The following is a 21,201-nucleotide window of genomic DNA, read 5'->3' as shown; positions in this document are numbered from 1 at the left end:
CTTTAAATAATATTTTCTGTTTTAATTTACACAAAAATGATTAAATTGTTGACATCCCTCCTGTGAAAATTCATGGTGTGTCTAGCTATATGACATGATGTTTCGCTTTCCTCCGATACATTTGTTGTTTACAGAACTGTGGTTTGCTGCTATTTATATGAAAATGACAGAATTAGTTGATTGTTTGTGCAACTCATCTACATATTATATAATCATCACTTTCAGTAAAAAAAACATGCTTTTGTTTTAATACTTTACATCAGGTATTTTATCAGATTGTACATTTAGTTGTGGTTAAAAATGAAATAAATACTGCATAAAACGTGTATTTTACTTTCATTACTCATTATTTATTAGTGTAGGATTTATTTTTGCTGTGTGATTTATTAGAATTTAAACTTTTATTACATTGCAGATATTACACCCTGGTGCAGGATGGTGAATTCATTTGTATGTGACTGGCTTTGTTCTCTATAAGGTTTCTACTGTAGAATGAAACAAAATTTTAATAGAGACAGGTGACCCCTGCTGGCATGTTAAAAAACACTAATTATAAACGAGCTCCGGCTAAGTTCTTTCAAGCAGAATCATAATATATGTCTTTAAACCAGGCTGTTGGGTGTGCAAGTCCTGGGGGAAGTTTTTTATAACATAGCATGGTTTACAATATATTCTCCTAGGCCATTCGTGCGTTCTTTGTGACTTGTTTCAGACGATACGACACATAACCAGTCTTGACTCTGTGGAGTTTGTTCCAGGATTGATTCTCTTTGAAATGTGATCACATGACATTGTGTGTATGAACACTGTATACTGCTAACATACAGTTTGAGATTATTACAGAATTGAATGCAACTGGACCAGCGGTTGAGATATCCAATGTTCTTTCTCTTAAGACCAGACACGGTCTGTCCACATTTTTGTTTTGATCTTCAATTACATACGTGTAATTCTTCTACATTCGGGTAAAACATCACATTTTATTATCACACAGACTTTGTGTGGCTGCATTAAGTCTGGCCCTTTTTATGTCGCAGTGGTACATGATTTATATACTAAATTACACTATACACTGAGTGCTCATACTGTGAAGCAATATCCTTTTCCCTTTGTTTAGAATCGGTCATTTACTTGGGTAAAACACATAACACGTGAATTGCTGTTATTTTACCGGACGTGCTTCCAGCTTTCTTTCTAGTATTATTTCTTGGCTTGAATCCCCTTTTGAAACTCATGGTAGCCACAGTATTGCTTCAGAAGACACAATGCACATGATTGCTCTAGAATATACCCTAATATCTTCAGTCATGTAATGTATAAGACAAGCCACAGACAAACAAAGGCAATATTGAATGAATTTATATATGTTTAGGATCTTCTACTGATCACAAATTACCTCTCTTTACTATTTCTTCTTCCTTCATTAAATATAATTTACATGTTAATGTGATGGCATCTAAGAGCTAAGTATACTGTCTTTATATATTCAGCCCCTGACAGGTATACACATCTAGTTAAAACGGTTTGATCGTGATGTTATAGTTCTAATCGTGAAAGGGACCTGGAATCCAGGCAGAGAAACACACAATGCAGTGGTTCAGAATATTACATCTTATGCTTTTAAAGGTAACACATAAATCATGTGTTTCACAGTTGGGATCCGAGGTCAACATTACTAACTACAATGTGTTCTGGGCTCCTGAGAGTGCTTGGTGTTTGCTGGTCTCACTCCAGATTTTGCTGTTTTCAGTCGCACTACATCAATCCATGTGTACTGGCAGTGTTGTGTGGAAAGGGTTTTGGCTCTAGTTACCTGCAGTTTACTGTGCAACAAAGTCCCTGGCTAGGCACCCGTCTTGTGATTGACACAAGAGCTGTGCTGTTTTTTCAGCAGAACCGCAGTAGAAAATAAAGGGATCTATGTCTCAAAGGAGGCATTTGGGCTTTTGTGTTGTCTTCGTCACTGCCAGGCAGATGTGAAGTGGCAGCTGTGGGTCGTCCTGAATGAGAACGAGCTCGTCAGCATTAGGGGTTATAAAAGGGCAGCACTTCCAGGCGATTCTTCATTAAAAATGGAAAATGAACACGGTAAATCTGCTACAGCAAAATGAGAATCAGAGTGTAGTCATTTGTTTTACAATACCAGCACTAGTACGAGTACTAATGACACAATGATAACGGAAAGCGCTTTATTAGGAGAGGGATACTGGGGTGCGAATTGCAGTTTGTGTTTGGTTTTGGGATTTCACAAACACAACAGAACCCAAACCTACAAATGTATATTTGCCATTTTCATACATTTAGACTGTCGCCTGGAATTAGAGAGATGTGCAGTTTAGGAAGAACGGTGTAACCACACATGCAGTGCATTATCAGTTGCTGATTGGCAGGGATGTTTATTATGACAGCGTAATAGTTACAAAATGAATTCTCAATGTCACATTTGGAAGCCAGCCAGGGGAAGGGATGGCACCTGTGACTGCCAGTTGTCAAGAGTCTCAGGGGAAGTGGAGCCAGGCCTGTGCGCGAGTTGTTTCCACTGCTGTGTTATGAGATCTTTGCACCCCTGTATCCAGTGAACGTGTATATTCATGGAGACTGGAAGGCATCAGAACTGTCAGTCTAATTACAGCGGGCTGAATGGTACGAATCTCAGAGGGAATGGCAGTTGGGTATTAGGATACTCTAGAAATGGGTAAGCGTTTGTATGTCATTAACCTTATCTTCTAGTGTGTTTATGGCATCAGATTGTATAGGCTGTTCATTCAAGGATTAAATAGAATCCCAGCTCAGCCAGGCCAATTGACATTACCAAAATGAGCCCTTTCATTCTGTTTATATATATATATATATATATATATATATATAAAGGATGCTGAATAGAGGCGAGGGCAATATAACTTAGGAAATAAACAGTCCGAGTATGTTTTGTTTTACTAAGCAAATTCAATTTGATTAAGAGGGATATGCTTCTTTGACTCCCAATATGGAATGTAATTGACTTAGGTTTATTATCTTAACTGTCAAGTTGTACATGCGAGTGAGAAGGAAAACACTGTTAATATTGGCTAGTCTTAACAGAACAACAATGTGGAACAAATAAAATGCCTGACCCTGTCCTGACAATTATTTCATCCAGCTTCTGCATGTTTCAGGCAGGGCTGTCACATTGAAGTATTGAATGTTTACAATATATCACATTAAAGCCGTTTAGCACCCTGTGATTGGGTTCTGTTTGCTGCACCTAACGGGCACCTGAGGGGGGCTGAGTGGCTGCCCCCGAGTGGCATTGCCATAAATAGTGCATTATACAATTGCACAGTGTTTATTTATGTCATGACAAATATATCACATTTATACAATTAGGAAGTACTTTACCTTATATTAAATAGCATTAGCCTATATCACAAGCTCCTTCTCTGTTTTAATAACTGAGTCTGCAGTTATGTTAAGCGAGATAGCAGAGTTGCACATGCTTGATTTCAAAATGTATTATTGCTGTTTGGAAATATACAAGTTATTAGTATTGTCTCCCAATTACTCACCAGAGTCCTGGATCACAGCAAAAGCTGCATTGTTTTGTAAAATTTAAAATTTTCAGTAACTTATTAATCTTTTTTTTCTGTAACTCGATTTTTTAAGCAATGCATGTTAAAAGTCGTGCATAATCCCAGTTGCCGAAAAATAGAACCACAGTAAACAAGAAAAATAGAAGATCCAAAAACCCATTAGTAAAATGTTGCTTGCCATTAGGTTTTGGTTTCTTTGAGGAGCATTTTACACCTGCTAAGCAAAATATGACATCTAAATGAACATGTATGCCAAGGCTCATAAAGTCCGGGAATGACAAACTTAACCTTATACATTTATAAGGTGAAAAGGTTTGATGCATTGAAAGCTAAAAGCCATTTTCCCAAGTGTTGTTTTTATTTCTATTTTTTTTAGCAAAACATTAGAACAGAGGTCAGTATAAACTTACCACAATACAGTGCAAGCCTGGAAATAAGTGCTGAAATAGAGATGTTTGTTGTTCTTCTGTAGAAACAAAAGAAATAACATTTTAGGACAAAGGAAAAAAAAGATTATATTTATCTCATAAACTATGTGTAAATAGCATGATTTTTAGGTCTAAATCAGTTTTTTAATGTTATTTAACTACATGTGTGTCTTGAAGGTCCAAGTTTGGAAAGCAATATAGTATACTGGTCCAATCTTTATGATTTAATGTCAGTGGAAAGTCAGTCCTAATAGCCAAGCAGTCGACTTTTTTTATCTCTCCAAACCGGAGAAATAGGTAACCACATTTTAAATATTAATTTGGAAATAGTATACAGTAATTGTTTATTTTAACATATAAGTAGGTAATAACATTAATGTATCCTGTTACACATTATCTTATTTTCCAGATAGATTTTAGTCTTGTTAACAAACTATTCCATGACTACATACATACATGTCTGTTATTTTCAGCCTTTTCCATAACACAGTCACATCTAAAGCTATGTTAATATTGTACATCTTTTTGTTTAGTTTTTTATGTTTGGGTCCCCTAATCCCATGATAATAATTTTATATCATCAGTCTATTATGTATCACTACAAAATAATGTATGTCCTTTTAAATATTTAATTGCATTTTATAACAATTGTTGACTAGTACACTTGACCTGGAACTAAAAATAAAACCCCTCCGCCTGTTGAAAATTAAAAAGGCAAAGGTTTATATCGGGTAGGAATGAAACGGCTCTGTCAAACAAACACTTGACAACAAGTACTGTGTTTGGCTTGTAATTTGTATTGGTAGGCTGAAACTGAATCAATCCTATGTCACAGAATGTCTCATTTAATGATGAATCGCATTGCTGTCTGATTTTTCATGTGGTGAGGTGATATGATTTCTAGAGAACGAGATAGAATCTAAAAGATGTCTGTTTGAAAATCCCAGCAGGGGTAGTCCTTGTTAGAGAACACGAAAATGTCGCTCCAGTAAATACCAATACTAAGCAAATGTTCTTCCTTTGCTTTAAGATGTGCAAAGTTATCAGATTCATCACCAGCAACAATCCTGCTTTGTTTTCCACACAGAAACCAGACTCACGCCAGTGGTGCTGGGTATCTGCGTTTGGCTACTGTAGTCACAGGAAATGTCTACATTCACTTCTTCGATATACATTTGTCAGCAATGTTTGTCTGTTTGCTACCCTTTAGGTTTGTTATTCCCCATGAAAAAAACATTTGTTGTTGGTACTTCAAAGTGAAATTATCCTTGTTTATTATGTGCTATTGAGTAATCTGTATGTTTTGACAGAATGGCATTATATTGAAGTCATTGCCCTTTAATATTAGAAAGAGGGACATACTGAATCCAACAATGAGACCTTTCTTGTATGATGAAAAGAAAAGGGGTTAATTTTCCAGACACCACATTTATGATACATATTTTCCAAAGCACAATTGCACTCCCACTTTCACATTAACATTAGCCTTTCAAATGTATCTAGATGAACTACTGACAAATCAAGGAACACAGCTTGAGCATAGTATTTTTAGATGATGGAACAGATTTCTAACTTGCTTAAGGTACTACCATGCTGGTTATATTGGTACGTTGTTAAAGATAATCATCTCCTTGTTGATAGTAATATCCAACTGTTTTTTTGGTATAATAGATCAAAACTAATGAAGTCACACGTCTGACAGAATTATGGAGTTTTTACACGTTTGATTTTCTGGGTTATCATTGACCGCTCTAACCTTTGGTACAATCACATATTTTATTAAGATTGTGCCATCATAGAAAATGTGTCCTATGTAATTTGTATTCTACTAATAAAGGCCCCATTTTTAAGAGGTTACTCATCTGTCAAACACATTCAAGATGCCTACAGAGATGTAGAAATATATTTTACCCACGAGCCCTAAAATGCATTTACTACACAATACATTTTTCACCTAGTTTTTATTACTTTTCTGTAAAAATTAAATCCTGATCCCAAATCTTTCTAAACCGGACATCATCTGGACACTTAAAAGTGAGTGTACCCGTTTGAATTTAGTGTGTTTATGTAACAGGGCTTGTAATTGTTCTGTGTCATAGTGAGTCCGATATTTGCTCAGCTGTGTACAGATCCTTGTATCCATTAGTTAGTCTACAGGTGTGCTGGGATTGTCACTGGTTTGGAGGTTGTGTAGCTGACTTGGGGCAATTAGCAGTACCACCTGTAGGAAGCACCAGTCAATGTCTTGTGTTTTACAGTTATGTTCATCTCTTGGTTTTGGACAGTATTTTAATTCTTTCAATTAGTGGAGCTGGTATTTTTCAAATTATACAAAACAATATAGGTGGAACTCAAACATCAAATGAATTAATTTTAAATGTTATAAAATCAAGATATTGCCTTACAATGTGTTCTTAAATATCGTGTTCATTATTTAGTTGATGCTAATTGGTTACAGTACAACCACAATTAAGAAGTTTCTCAGTGAACAATATGTTTAGGCTTAAAGAGAAATATATATATATATATATATATATATATATATTAAAAAAAGTATTCAAAGTATCCTGTATTTTTGTCATGCTTTTAAAAATGTTCCACCCATGTTTAAATGTGCCTTATTTCATTAAACAACACTGCTGGCTAGAATGTGCACTCTGCCATTAATTAATCTAAGGAAATGTTCAAAATGTTTGGCAAACTAATATTTTGTCACAATAGCTAGGTCATCTTGATATTCGTAACATCAGAATGGAGACAGATTGGATCTCTGCATTTAGTCCCATGAAAAGTCTTCTAAATCCAGAAACCCAGTATTGATTTTAAGTCTGATTTTCACACACACCCTACACAATTGTCTTGCTAACAAAATACAATCTTCCCTTGAATACTAAAGTGCCCTCTTGGTGTTTCTGCCACTGTGATAACCTACGTCTCCCGCTGGCAGTTCTTGCTTTTTGCTTGCTGTTTCACTAGTGTTTCAATATATAAAAATAACATATTTCTTCCCCATCTCACTCCAGGAATCACAACTGTTCTGACCATGACAACTTTAAGTATAAGTGCCAGGCATTCTTTACCAAAAGTTTCTTACGCCACCGCGATGGATTGGTTCATAGCCGTCTGCTTTGCCTTTGTCTTCTCTGCTCTCATCGAGTTTGCTGCGGTGAACTACTTCACAAATACTCAAATGGAAAAGGCAAAAAAGAAGCAGATTAAATGCCCAGCGGCGCCTAAAGCTACTCCGCTAAAGAAGGCAAATGACACTGAAGAAGTACTACAGGTAAGCAGCTTTCATTCATGCCTCTTAATGGGTAAATTGCTCCCAAGCTCAAGAACTCTTGTGAAAAAATTAAAAGCTTTAATAATGCTATACGCAAATGCAGTTATTATAGCTTGGGAAGATCCTGCCATTTAATTTGATTGGTAGGCTAAAACTACCTGAATATCCACGCCAATGGCTCTTAAGCCTCGCTCTCTTCATCAAATCTTCACTTTAAGATGCTAATTTTCTCAGCTCTAGTATGATTAATATAAGCCTATAAGTGTTACTCTGTGTGACTGGAGATGTTATCAATTTTTGCCATCATTCCGTGACTGGAATTGAAGGAAAATTGTCGCAATTACGCACAAACATTTTGGCCGTATACGTATATTATAAACAGATGGATAGCTAACTTGGTACTGGTACATGAACATGCTGTGAAATGTACTCATCTAATGATGTACCATGTTGCAGTATTTCTGCCCTCCAACTGGTCTTACTAAATGATTAGTGATTCCAGATACCAGTTTCTAGCAACTGGGAAGGCTTCCAGGGAGAGATGTAACTCTTGACACTTACAGTCACGAACATCATCCAAGCATCGAGCTGTTCCCAGAAGCAGGGACTATTTCACACCCACTTTTTCTTTCACAAATGCGAACACTGTTTATAGAGCCAATGTTTTACCGATACTCTACTTAATGGGGCGACATCTCATGAACAGGATTAGACCGGTTTAGTCCTGTATAGTACCATAAAGAATAAATATAAACACCCATATAAATACATATTTTTAAGCATATTATCAAAAGCAATCAAAATATACAGAAAAATACCAAAAGACAGCAATGTATATAATGGCCTGAAGGGCTTCCCTTGGCCATAAAGACTGAAACAACCATTTAGATAGAAGGCCAGGAGAAAATTGTGCCATTTCTAGTGGCAACCAAGATGTACTCTGAAGGACTGAGTTTAGGACGAAGCTGAAATTAAAATAAATCAACTCTATTCTCTTTGAGTTACTTCATTACACTCTAACCTTGGAGATATAGTAGCATCATATTGCAAATAGCACTACACACTTGTCAGATCTCCAAATGTGTTGTCTTGAGGGTAGAGATGGTCCATTGTCTTAAATCTACTTAGTAATCCAACATGTTCTCTTGGCTGCACATAATCCATTTTTCTTTTGTCGGTTTTGAATTCTATTTAGTTCAGACTGTCAGTGTTTTTATTATTGTTATTTATATATTTAGTAAAACCAGTGAGCATGCTGTCATCTCCGGATTATTTATCATTCCTCGTGTGCTTGATATGATGATTCACTTCCTCCAGCATCGCATCTGGATTTGAGTTTGATCTAATTGTTCTGTCTATATACAGTGAGGGAAAAAAGTAATTTATCCCCTTCTGATTTTGTACGTTTGCCCACTGACAAAGAAATGATCAGTCTATAATTTTAATGGTAGGTGGATTTTAACAGTGAGAGACAGAATAACAACAAAAAAATCCAGAAAAACGCATTTAAAAAAAGTTATAAATTGATTTGCATGTTAATGAAAAAAATAACAATCAGCAAGATTTCTGGCTCCCAGGTGTCTTTTATACAGGTAACGAGCTGAGATTAGGAGTACTCTCTTAAAGGGAGTGCTCCTAATCTCAGCTCGTTACCTGTATAAAAGACACCTGTCCACAGAAGCAATCAATCAATCAGATTCCAAACTCTCCACCATGGCCAAGAGCAAAGAGCTGTCCAAGGATGTCAGGGACAAGATTGTGGACCTACACAAGGCTGGAATGGGCTACAAGACCATCGCCAAGCAGCTTGGTGAGAAGGTGACAACAGTTGGTGCGATTATTCGCAAATGGAAGAAACACAAAATAACTGTCAGTCTCCCTCGGTCTGGGGCTCCATCCAAGATCTCACCTCGTGGAGTTTCAATGATCATGAGAACGGTGAGGAATCAGCCCAGAACTACACGGGAGGATCTTGTTAATGATCTCAAGGCAGCTGGGACCATAGTCACCAAGAAAACAATTGGTAACACACTACGCCGTGAAGGACTGAAATCCTGCAGCAAGGTCCCCCTGCTCAAGAAAGCACATGTACAGGCCTGACAATGACCCAAAACACACAGCCAAGGCAACAAAGGAGTGGCTCAAGAAGAAGCACATTAAGGTCCTGGAGTGGCCTGGCCAGTCTCCAGACCTTAATCCCATAGAAAATCTGTGGAGGGAGCTGAAGGTTCGTGTTGCCAAACGTCAGCCTCGAAACCTTAATGACTTGGAAAGGATCTGCAAAGAGGAGTGGGACAAAATCCCTCCTGAGATGTGTGCAAACCTGGTGGCCAACTGCAAGAAACGTCTGACCTCTGTGATTGCCAACAAGGGTTTTGCCACCAAGTACTAAGTCGAATGGGTCAAATACTTATTTCCCTCATTAACATGCAAATCAATTTATAACTTTTTTGAAATGCGTTTTTCTGGATTCTTTTGTTGTTATTCTGTCTCTCACTGTTAAAATACACCTACCATTAAAATTATAGACTGATCATTTCTTTGTCAGTGGGCAACCGTACAAAATCAGCAGGGGATCAAATACTTTTTTCACTCACTGTATTGTCTGTCATGTTGATTTGATATAATTTCTTACAACATTCCCACTTCCCATTTTCAGACAGTGGTCAAATTGTTGTCCTTGATCACCAGATATCTTCTGTGGCTCATTAGTTTGTATTTGACAGTTGATTTGTGGTTGAAGATTTACCGTTAAAGGTTTAATGTAATCAGCAAATCATACAGAGTTTGAAATTACCTTTTTTATTTAAATACCTTTAGTGTCCTGTTTAATTATCTTAATGCCTGGTTTCTCTTACATCTTTTAAGTGCACTGCATTTATTTATGATTTCTAATTGTAACCATTGTGTGTTTTAAGGTGATCAAGATCTGTAGATCCTGCTCTGTCAAGTACTGTATTTAGATACAATTTGTATTGAACCAGTCTGTGGTCACTGCCAGTGCTGAAGCTTTTCACAGCTGAGAAATATCTTCTGTCATACGACTCCTCATTGCGATGGTGTAGTTGATTTTATGCTTTACTTCACCAGGGCCTTTTCGGGTCTTTTTCCTGTTGATTCTTATGGAAAAGTTATTAAAGGATAAATGTGTTCAAGTTCTGTGCCACCACTCCTTTGTGATGCCATGACCAATTGTCCTAACAGATCTCTTTGTTTTAAAAATCTGCATCTATTTCAGAATAGCTTATTGTTGGAGCATACACTTAAATCCCATGGAGTTTTTAATTCTGGGTTTTATTACACTTTCCAACCCAGCTGATCTACTTCCCATCTCTACAATGTTATTTTTCGGTTTCGTATGAATGATGAATCGATGTGGAGGTAGTGTAAGGAGGATTTGGGGGAGGGACCACCTCATAATGTTTCTTGCATTAAAGATCTTGCAACCCACATATAATTTCAGAACAGAATTAGGCATGTCAAGAGACCTAGCCGACCAGACAATCCTACAAAGTAACAAAGTAATTAACATGCAAATATTGTGGCATAAAGTAAACAACCTATTGAACCCTTAAGATAGTGGCATGACCAAAGTACTACCATAATTAAACATTTCAAAGCTAAGCTGATTGTGTTGCACTCCAGCAAATGCTTACTGTGTGGTACTGTCACCCTTTGACATGTAATGTAGAAAAAGGTTTAATTCTACAGAATGAAGTGTGTTGTGTTTACAAGTTTCAAAGTTGTATTAAAAAAAATATTGATCAACACCACTGCTAAAAAAAAAAAATACAAAACCAGACATTTTAAAATGCTGCATCACCCTATTCCTAACTCAGGAAGAACTGCTGCTATACACATATACGTGATGGACAGTTTTCAATCAGGAAACAGAATCTATGAATAACAGTGGGCTTACATGAGATGATACAAAATGTCATGTCTCAGACCCCAGACGCAATCGCCTACAGCCTATAAGCAAGGAGGCAGGCTGCGTCTGATTGAAGTGACACCCTGGGGGTGAGCACTAGCTGTGAAATTAGATGACAAAGGCGGATTGGTCAATCAAGTTAAAATTGAATTTGGTTGCCAGTAATTACATGGTTTTGTTTTTTGGTTTCCCGGTGTAACTATTGCTATCTTTCAAGTCGAAAATACTACTCAAAGGGGAGGGGCTGATGTCTTTACCATGGGACCTGGGTGACTGCATCTTATATAACAAAGCTGCCTATAGGACACTGTACATGTCACTAAAGTCACCCTCTTCAGCCTGATTGCCAAGCTGGTAGAGACCACAGGCCACTGACATGCTGCCACCATTAGATAAGTATTCACCCCCTTTGCTATGACACTCCTAAATAACCTCAGGTGCAACCAGTCGCCTTCCGAATTACACAATTCGTTGAACGGAGTCCATCTGTGTGCAATGAAAGTGTTTCACATGATTTCAGATTAAATACACCTGTCTCTGTAAGGTCCCACATTTGGGTAGTACATTCAAAGCAAAGATATTACCATGAAGACCAAGGAGCTTTTAAATAAACGCTGGCATACATTTGTGAAGAGGCACAGATCAGGAGAGGGTATAAAAAGGTTTCAAATGCATTGAATATCCCTTTGAAGCACAGTCAAGTCGATCATTAAGAAGTGGAAGGTATGTGGCACAGCCCAGAATCTGCTTAGAGCCTCCAAAACTGAGCAGCTGGGTAAGAAGGGCATTGGGAATGAAGACATTTCAGTTTTTTTCTTTTTCCTTAACTGTTGTTCCACAATCAAAATTATCTTGCCTCTTCAAAGTCAATAGGTCAAAGGGGGAAAAAAACTATGCCAATGCATTCAAATTTCAGTTTAGTTTATAAAACAACAAAATGTGAAAAAGGGGGGTGAATAGTTCTTATATCCACTGTATAGTATATCATAATAAACGTACAGTTTTACCTCCTTATTAATGACTATGTAAACTACAAAAGGGGGTTATAAAAACATGAATCATTCAGGATACTGATTCAAGAGCCCCTATAATTACATTTGAATCTTTCCTATTTTGAGGGGGTTCATTTATTTTCCTTTTTAAAGAGTTAAAGGTAGCATGCTGGGACATGCTTCTGGATATGGATATAGTGCCAGTTAGACAATTAAATGGCATAGGGATGCTCTCTGAAGCTCACTTGTATAAAACTAAACAAAGTATAAACACAGCTAATTGAAAACGACTAGTAGTAAAGTGAAAACAACCATTAGGGCCATTATTACTGTGGGGTGACTGCCAAAACTGTTTTCCTTTTCATTTGTAAAACCCTGTATTATTGGATCTCACAGCAAGATGTAGGGATTTGTGAGAAGCAAAGAATATGGGATTGTGGCTTTGTTTTATTTCGTAGATAGTACACAAATAATTTATCACACAAAATCTGTAAAAACCAAATGTAGGGACACATCACTATCCAGTCCACATAGATGGCCGGTTTTATCAGTGCATGCGCTGCGTAAATGTGGAGCTCCGAGCAATTTCCTTTAAAGAAATATAAATATGTTTATAAAATATGTATGTAGCCGATTTTTAATTTTAAAATAGGCCAAGTTGGAATCCAGACGGAGCAGTGGTTTCACCAGTAATATGTCCAGTCGTGTGCAATTTCTAAAAAGAATACTTACAGGATTTATTAATGAAGGAAGGGGGGCTTTTCTGTTATTTAATATGAGGATACAATACCTCGAAATCCGAACTAAAAATGGTGGAAATCATCATGCATTCCTTTGGCCCCCTCAAATGGTAATCCACACTTATGTTTCCATTTGAAGGTGGAATGGTAAAAATCGGAAACTTGCATAATTACAGACATTTTCATTCCAGTTACAGTTTTGATTTGAAAATACAAACTGGGTGGGGGGGGAGCATGTTATATCACTATACAAAGACAGTCTTGTGACATTTTTTCTACTTAAAATTGCACTTATAAGCCCGATCAGGAGAGATCTCACTTGGATGCAGTTTAGCAGGAGTGTAGTGGATTAGCAAGTTGTCATGGCAACAGCCCTGAACTATCTGAGACTAATGATTCGGCCTCGTTACTGCAGTAAAACAGGGAATACTGCACTGCGAGACACAACTGTCTTAATACACTTGATTTCTGTTTAGATATATATATATATACTTATTTTACAACGAAATGCTTGTGTGTATAGCTTATAAACCCTACACTGAGTCTGATTAGTTTGAACCAAAATGAAAACAAACTTTAATCTTGTGTTTATTAAATGTTTATTCAAATAATTTACACTACGACCATATGTATAGATTACATTATATATAGGCCTATATCTAAAGAGAGATTACAGGCGTGTATAATATATTGACTTCAGTATATACAAATATTGCAATTATTAGCAAATGATGTTACAGTTGGATAAAAAACATTGCTATCCATAATACCAAAGGTCATGTAAAGCTCTTTTGAAGTCAGAACATGTTTATTTTATTTAATATATATATATATTTATAACATAACATTTTTTAATAATAGCATTTTTTTTTAACCCTAGCTGTTCCTCCACCACAAAGTACGTGGAAAATAGCTTTGTACCCAACAAGAATTATTACAGACGTAATGTAAGATCATATTCAAACTGCTTATATTAATGTATGCCACTCCTTTCTGGTCCAAAAGAACACATTTTGATGATTAAGCCCAATCTGTCCTACATGCTGTGTTGCATTTGCATCCAGAACTCGGTAGATATTGTGCAGCTACAGAAACGCTCTGGTAAATTAAATAAAGTCAATCCAGTCAGGATTTAAGTTGTTAACAGATTAGACTCGTTGTTTGTTTGTTTACTTATTATACTTGTTTTGATTACATTTAGATTAAGACACCCTGAATATGAAAACTATTCTGAAGCAATGCATGTCTGTCAGGAGTCGTGTATCTAGTTAACAACTTAATTCTCTGACAGATTAAAGACTGTGATTTGTATTGTGATAGAATTTGTCAAACATGATGAGTAAAACACAAAAATGCAAACCTCAGTACAACAAACAATAGGGCCATCACACTTTTAAACTGGCTAGATAAAATATCAATCGTGCCCATTCTACAATAATATAGAAAATAGATGCAGTATACAGATATGTGCTGACTTTTGCACCAGCTGAAAATATCATGATTTCAGTCCCAAAGACTCAAAAACAAATAAACAAACAAGCAAAGAGGTTGCTCCCTTTTCCAAACTATATCTGGGCACTTATTGGTAATCAAAAGTAAAATTATGACATTTATAATAAGCCCACATTCTCCAGGCTCCACGTTTCAGTAAACGCCCAAGTAGGAATGTGTAGGGGAGTGAAAACCACCTTTTTCTCTTTTGTCTTGGGAGGTGTATAGGAAGAAAAGTAGTTATATATATATTCATTTTTTTCAGGTAGAGAAACATCACAAGCAGGAGAGGAATATATTTAAATGTTAGGCATTGTAAGCAAATCCAAAAACAAACAAACAAATAAGATATAACTACTTTCAAATACAGACAACCTAAGAGCCAATATATACAGGTATCTTAAACTCTGAGTAAAAACATCAAACTTGGATCAAAACCATCCTTTTGTTTGAACTTCTCATATACATGTTAACAGAAATAAATGCAATAATCATTAAATTAGTGATCAATTGAAAATCAATAGAGCACCGAGGATATCTAGACTACCAATAAATGCCATGTGGAGAATCTTTGTAAGACTTTTTTCTCAGACGTATGTCCAAAATATTGCACCTTTTTGTTTTGCAAATGTTTTCAATAAAATAAAAATATATTGAAAATGGTGAAAAGCTAAATATCCCAGATGTATGAGAGCAAATAATGTATTACTTCAATAATTATTAATGCCGAATGTCTGTACAAAAGTGGTCCTTTTCCTTTTTATTTCAAAAACAGGAGTTGAGGAAGAGCGGAGAAAAAATATCGCAGAGATTATTAAAGTATTGCACGTGTTCATCGGGGTTGGCTCTGTATTTGACCAAATTGTTATATGAAGCATAATCAAGTCATATAATAACACAAATATATTCTCACTGTCAGTCCTGGAGCCCAGTCATCCATTGATACTAAAAGAAGGTCATGGTGATTCATGGCTTTTGCTAAATGCAATATGGATTTTGTACTTGAATTCCACACTTAATTGGATTACGGATATATGGATTCTCTGCCATTTTTTTGCTTTTGTTAAACTCCTCACAGCAATAAGGGCATTAATAATGAAACAATGATAATTTCTGCAATTTGAGTTATTTTTCTACACAATCTTTCTTATTTTTTTCCACTCCAAAGAACAACACCTTGTATTGAGGCCAATTGTATTTCCGTGTTGATGAATAACATATACATAAGATGCAGGCTTGGCAACAGACATTTATATAATTTTGCATTGCTTACATTACTCTTTTAAATATAGATATGCCGACTGTTAGTAAAATTGCATATACGTGTGTCTTATATAGGAAGATGTATTGCTGAAGTAGCATATGTTTTAAATAAAATGTTCCTTTTCTTCTGTTGCAGAATCCAGATTCGAACGGCAATTTGAGGAAAAGAATGAACTACATGACAGATTCAAACAGTGACCAAAGAACTGACACTGGGAACAATAACAAGGGAGGCATTGCGAGGCAGTCTTTAGTTGGCCAAGTTCCTTCATCAGCCGTTTCGTCCTCTGTTCCTCACTCGAGTCCCAATCCCTTCAGCCATCCCAATTTAGCCCCGGCTACACTGCTATCGAGAAGCACTCCTCCGGCACCCCCCTCTACCCCAACTCTGCCCAGTCGCATACCGACCAATGTTTTCGTTGGCTCTGCCTCTATCCAGCATTTGCTTGGGCCCAAACTTGAACACATTCAGATGACAGCAAACAAAATGGAATTAAATCTAAAACAGGCTTCGCCCAGTCCTTTGCCGCCAGCGCCAACCCCAGCTGCCAGCGGAGCGAACGGAACCAGTAAAATTGACAAGTATGCACGTATTCTTTTCCCGGTTTCATTTGGGGCTTTTAACATGGTTTACTGGGTAGTCTACTTATCGAAAGACACCATGAAGTCCCCAGATGGTTCAAACTAGTCTTGTGTCTGTCTTTTTCTATCATTGTAAAAAAAAGAAGCACCAGTAACTGTAGGGGCTTATTAATCTAGTTTATAAGAGATGTTACAAATGTCTTTATATTCAAGTAAGTAAAAAGTTAAACAATTACCTCAGCAATTATATACGAAGAGTAAACCAACAAAATCCATTCACACGTTGTCCAAATGTTATTTCAAAATGAGCATGTAAAGGAAAAAATTTTACAAAACAACAAAAAAAAACTTTCCAAATCTATTCAATTGTATTAATTAAACTCTGTGTTTTCAATGGATGTATTTGGATGTTAGTGGCAAATTACTATATGTAATCCAGCAATATCAATTTATTATTACTTTCATTTTTATTCCAAACAAAATGCATCCACTGTAAATTCTACTCAATTTGAATTTATTGGAGAGTTATAATATGCATAAATACAAAGAAAATGACATGTTAATGTTTTTAACAGAGTCCTGTGAAATCCCTGAGAGTAGGAACATCAGACTCAGATTTGGTCCTGATATTTGTTTCTAAAAGGACTACATTCAAGGTTTATAAAGAGTCACACCAAATTGTGCAAGAATTGAATACATTGGTACTGAGGGTTGGATTTATGAGCTTTATATTTATTCTTTATTATTTTATGCAGATAAAGCTACTGGCTGTCTAATTTTAAAAAAGCAAAGGTTTTAGTCCTCATGCAATCTTCCACTGGGTAGTAATTTGGTTACTGCAGCATGTTCCTTTGAAATGAAAAAGTGGAAAGATAAACCTTGTTGTCGAGATTCTGTTCTTCAACACAGACTCAACATTCGATTGTCTGGATGGAAACAAAGCAGAGAAGCAAGAGGGAAAAACACTGAATAAAATAAAAACCTACAGTATGATTAGCTTGTTACTTATGTCTCAGTTTCCAAGTTTCCTTTCGTACACTGAGCCATATAATTTGTTATGATTACATCTCAATTTTAAAATGACTGATGCACACGCAAATATCCGGCAGTCCAGTATGAATAAATGCAGTTTGAATGTCACTTACGTTAGTGAAATAATAAGCCTCAATTATTTTAAGGTGCTTTAAGTCTAATAAGAGTAACTGAAGGAACAGACTTATTTATTGTCTTTGACTGTACTTCCACCGAAATAGTGACTCTTCATTCTAAACTTTGCAGAGATGTGCTTCATTATTATCAACATGCCATTGTGTTTTGGGTGTGAGATTTGTTAATTATTTATATTTAATACATGCATATCAGTCTCAACAAGGTTTGATTTTGTGTTTCTTTCTCAGAAGCCACATCAGATATCGCCCTCTCCACTTGGTTGCAGGTTAAATAGATCTTGTCTCATACACACAAGGTCATTTTCTCTTTATACAACTGACCAGTACGTACAAAAACACAGATGGTAATGCAACCCAGGCTGTATAGATCGACATTTGTAACACATATCGCCTCACCAATACCTCAAAAAGAAAACATAATGGAAAGGGTGTGCAGGGATTAATCTAACGCTTTGTGTTGGCCTTTTCTTGGTTCACTTTACTGTTGGCTATCGTGAGACATTTTACTGCAGGTGGAGTGTGAAGGATTGAAGGTAGGGCTTGGGCACTAATCAAAACCTATAGTGTTGGAGAATGCAGCCATATGTGAAATTGCTTTTCTAAGGACCTTGTTAAACACAAGCATAATGTCATTTTCACTGTTATTATGTTCTAGTAGTTCAAATACCCAATAAATAATTGATCACAGTATCATATCCAGGCTCCTTGCTGGTTTCAACCACACCTTGCCCCTACACCCTAGACATAAGATTGGTTCAGTGAACTATTGATAGAAATGGTTTCCTATTTTCATATTGTGGCTTGTAAACTTTCTTAACTATGATGTATTTTGTGACGCAAAGGCAGTGCTCAAACATGACTACTTACATGATTTGTCCAAATTCTACTGAAAATTTATATTTTTCAAAGATAATAAAGAAAACAAGAAGTCTTAATTCATATTACCTTTCACTTTCATGAACAGACACAGTGTAATACAAATCTAGAGAATTAAACAGAGGTTTTTAAGTATTTCCTACGAAGGAATATTTGAAACGCCTTCCTCCTCAACTCGTCAGTTTGAAAAAGTTAAGGGGCCAATTTTGCATTTAAAATAGTTATCTTCTCCCAAAGCGAACAGGAATCACTTTGTAATGACTTTATAATTCGGGCAAGTAGCTGTCCATGTTGGCATTGTATTGTAACACAATCAATATTGTACGACCTTGTTGTAAACATTTTCTGTAGAATGATTGTATAATCAGGTGCAAGGGCTATGGTGCAGGCTGACGAATCATAATGAATGTAAAACATCCCGCAAAGAAACATGGTTTAAAATGGAAGGATATTAGGTAAAGCAGAAGGATACAGATTTTGAATGCAAGGAATGTTGAAAATCTTAAAAGAAAATAAATAAAAAATAACAATCCATGTTTAAAAAAGTGAGCATACACATTTAACCAGGGTCCTGCTTTCTTTTTAGTAGTCATTATATTTGCGTGGCAGATGGCAAGGGTTTCTGAAATTGGGTGGCAGGAATCAAGATTACACTTATTCTCAATGCTTCTATTGTTATTCTAATTTTATTTGGTCATTGTATGTTAAAGTTTACTTGCTGCCCCCTTTTCTATGTTTTAATTGTTTTCCCATGAAAAATAATGTTTTGTTTTTTTTGTCCCTAAGATTTTTCTCATCTCCATGTAAACACTTCACTTTCGACAAAATGAATAACATATTTAGAGACTAAATATGTAAAAGCATCATGATAATTTTGCATATATTCATATATGTATATACATGTCAATGAATATGTATTGAGCCTGACAGGGAAAAGATGACAGGACTTAAACGTGAGGTGTGGCTTTACCAAATAAAGTCAGATGACACAGTTTTCATGACCTAAGGCGATGCTTATACTACCTTAACATCCACTGAAACTTAGCTGCATGAACTGTTACACTTCAATAAAAATCATTTACCACCAGTCTTCTTTTTAATTCCTAAAAGAATATATGGTAGGGTAACATTTTGAGGCCAGTGAAGATATAATTATTTCTATGGAGCAGGGACTCTGGTGTAAAACCAGTTGGAAGGTATAGATTAATGATGGAGGGGGGGATGGGGAATGGGGGGGAAAGTCGGTATCAAAAGTGAAGAGTTTTTACTTCAGGCTCAAAACGTATTGAAACTTCATATATATATATATATATATATATATATATATATATATATATATATATAATAGAATGTGTTTGTATAATATACTTATTTCCTGTGTTTTGTAGTTATAAAAAATACTTTTGTCCTATGCAAAATAAACACCATAGAATTGTGAAATAGTGCAGGTGCCTCAAACTTGTTTTCTAAATTTATGGTGAAAACATAGCGTATAACTAAATAAAAAAAGAAAATGCTGCTATTGTATTCTTTTTTTTATTTTATTTTATAAATGAACTTAAAAATCAAATTGATTATTTGCTTGTGTTAGATCTGATCAACACTGCATTTTGGCTTTAAATTGTTTGTGTTTTTCTTTGATGTGACGATGTTTGTAAATCTGACAATACTTACATTGGGATATTAATGTTCACAACATTTGCATAGAGGCACACATAACATTGTTTTATTACCCAAATATACATTGGTTCCCAGTGCCTAAACTATTCAAATGTCTGATCATAAAGCAAACTAAACTCTTAATTAAAATCTGCATATATATCATTCATCCAACTGGTAAAATAAATATAAGACTAGCATGAGAAAATGAGTGATTTGAATTTCACTATAAGTAGAACATGATGTGGAATTTAACAAGTCAAATGTATATTAATGTAATGATTATTGACAAGTGTAATGAGATTGTCACTGAAAATAACCATATGTATTCAAGGATTTGTTAAGCACACAAACTTGTCACGTTTTGTGACAGCTGGCATATGATTTACAGTTTTGTTTTCAAAGTGTATGACATTGATAGTGCATGGAGACTGTGATACTTGACTTTGCAATTCGTATACAACATTTTTACTTTTAATGTCATGAACATCTTACCATTGTTTCTGTTGTCTCCTTTTGAATTTACTTTGTAAGAACCTACTTGTAATCTGTTTACAACCTTCAAGCGTTCTTGATGCAGTTAATACACACTTTCATTCAGGCTATAATGTCAAGGTATTAATTGTTAATGGAGTGATTTATTCTTGAAAAAGTAAGCTATGGCATCTACTGACACAGATGAAGACTATATAAGATCACAACGTTCAATGTCCCACTTCTTTCCAAGCCTTAATGCATACCATTTTAGTATGATAAATGTGCAGTGTAATTTTATAGTTTTCCCTATACTCATACTTAGTGCTGGCAGCTTTTGACTTTTATTCATTCTAAAAATGACTTTCCATTGGTAAAAATAAATCAATTAACAATGGCATTGTCTTCAATTCTTGGTTCATTCATCAGTTCACTCCTCAAACAGGTAATTTGACTGAGCGATTGACTGCTTAAATAGCACATTTATTTGTCCACTTTTACATGCAAGTCTTCTAATGGAGACCCCTGTTGTCCACAAAAACATATGGCATGCATACGGTTGCATAATACGGTCTACAGACACACTAGCAGGGATCCTCCTCTTTAGCGAAACTGAAGAGTGTCAGACACATAAGCAGGACATTGAGAGATTAATTCTCAGCAAGTATGGAAGAACATAGAACCCCCATCGCCTCCAAACAGAATTCCTTAATAAAATAAGCAGCATGCATTAACTACATCATT

At 35.8% G+C, this 21,201-nt stretch overlaps 1 protein-coding gene across 1 annotated transcript in view; it reads left to right on the top strand.

The window, feature by feature from the left end:
* Positions 1–19,591, top strand: part of gabra4 (gamma-aminobutyric acid type A receptor subunit alpha4) — a 28,629-nt gene extending 9,038 nt beyond the window's left edge. Inside the window, exons 8-9 of the mRNA XM_066720613.1 lie at positions 7,021–7,280; positions 15,834–19,591. Coding sequence (XP_066576710.1) covers positions 7,021–7,280; positions 15,834–16,385 — 812 coding nt within the window. The 3' untranslated portion in view covers positions 16,386–19,591. The remainder of the gene's footprint in view (positions 1–7,020; positions 7,281–15,833) is intronic.
* The last annotated feature ends 1,610 nt before the right edge of the window (positions 19,592–21,201 follow it).

The sequence above is a fragment of the Amia ocellicauda genome, chromosome 13, assembly GCF_036373705.1.
Source record: "Amia ocellicauda isolate fAmiCal2 chromosome 13, fAmiCal2.hap1, whole genome shotgun sequence".
NCBI lineage: Eukaryota > Metazoa > Chordata > Actinopteri > Amiiformes > Amiidae > Amia > Amia ocellicauda.
The sequence above is the reverse complement of the archived record's forward strand: the minus strand, read 5'-3'. Positions and strand labels throughout refer to the sequence as shown.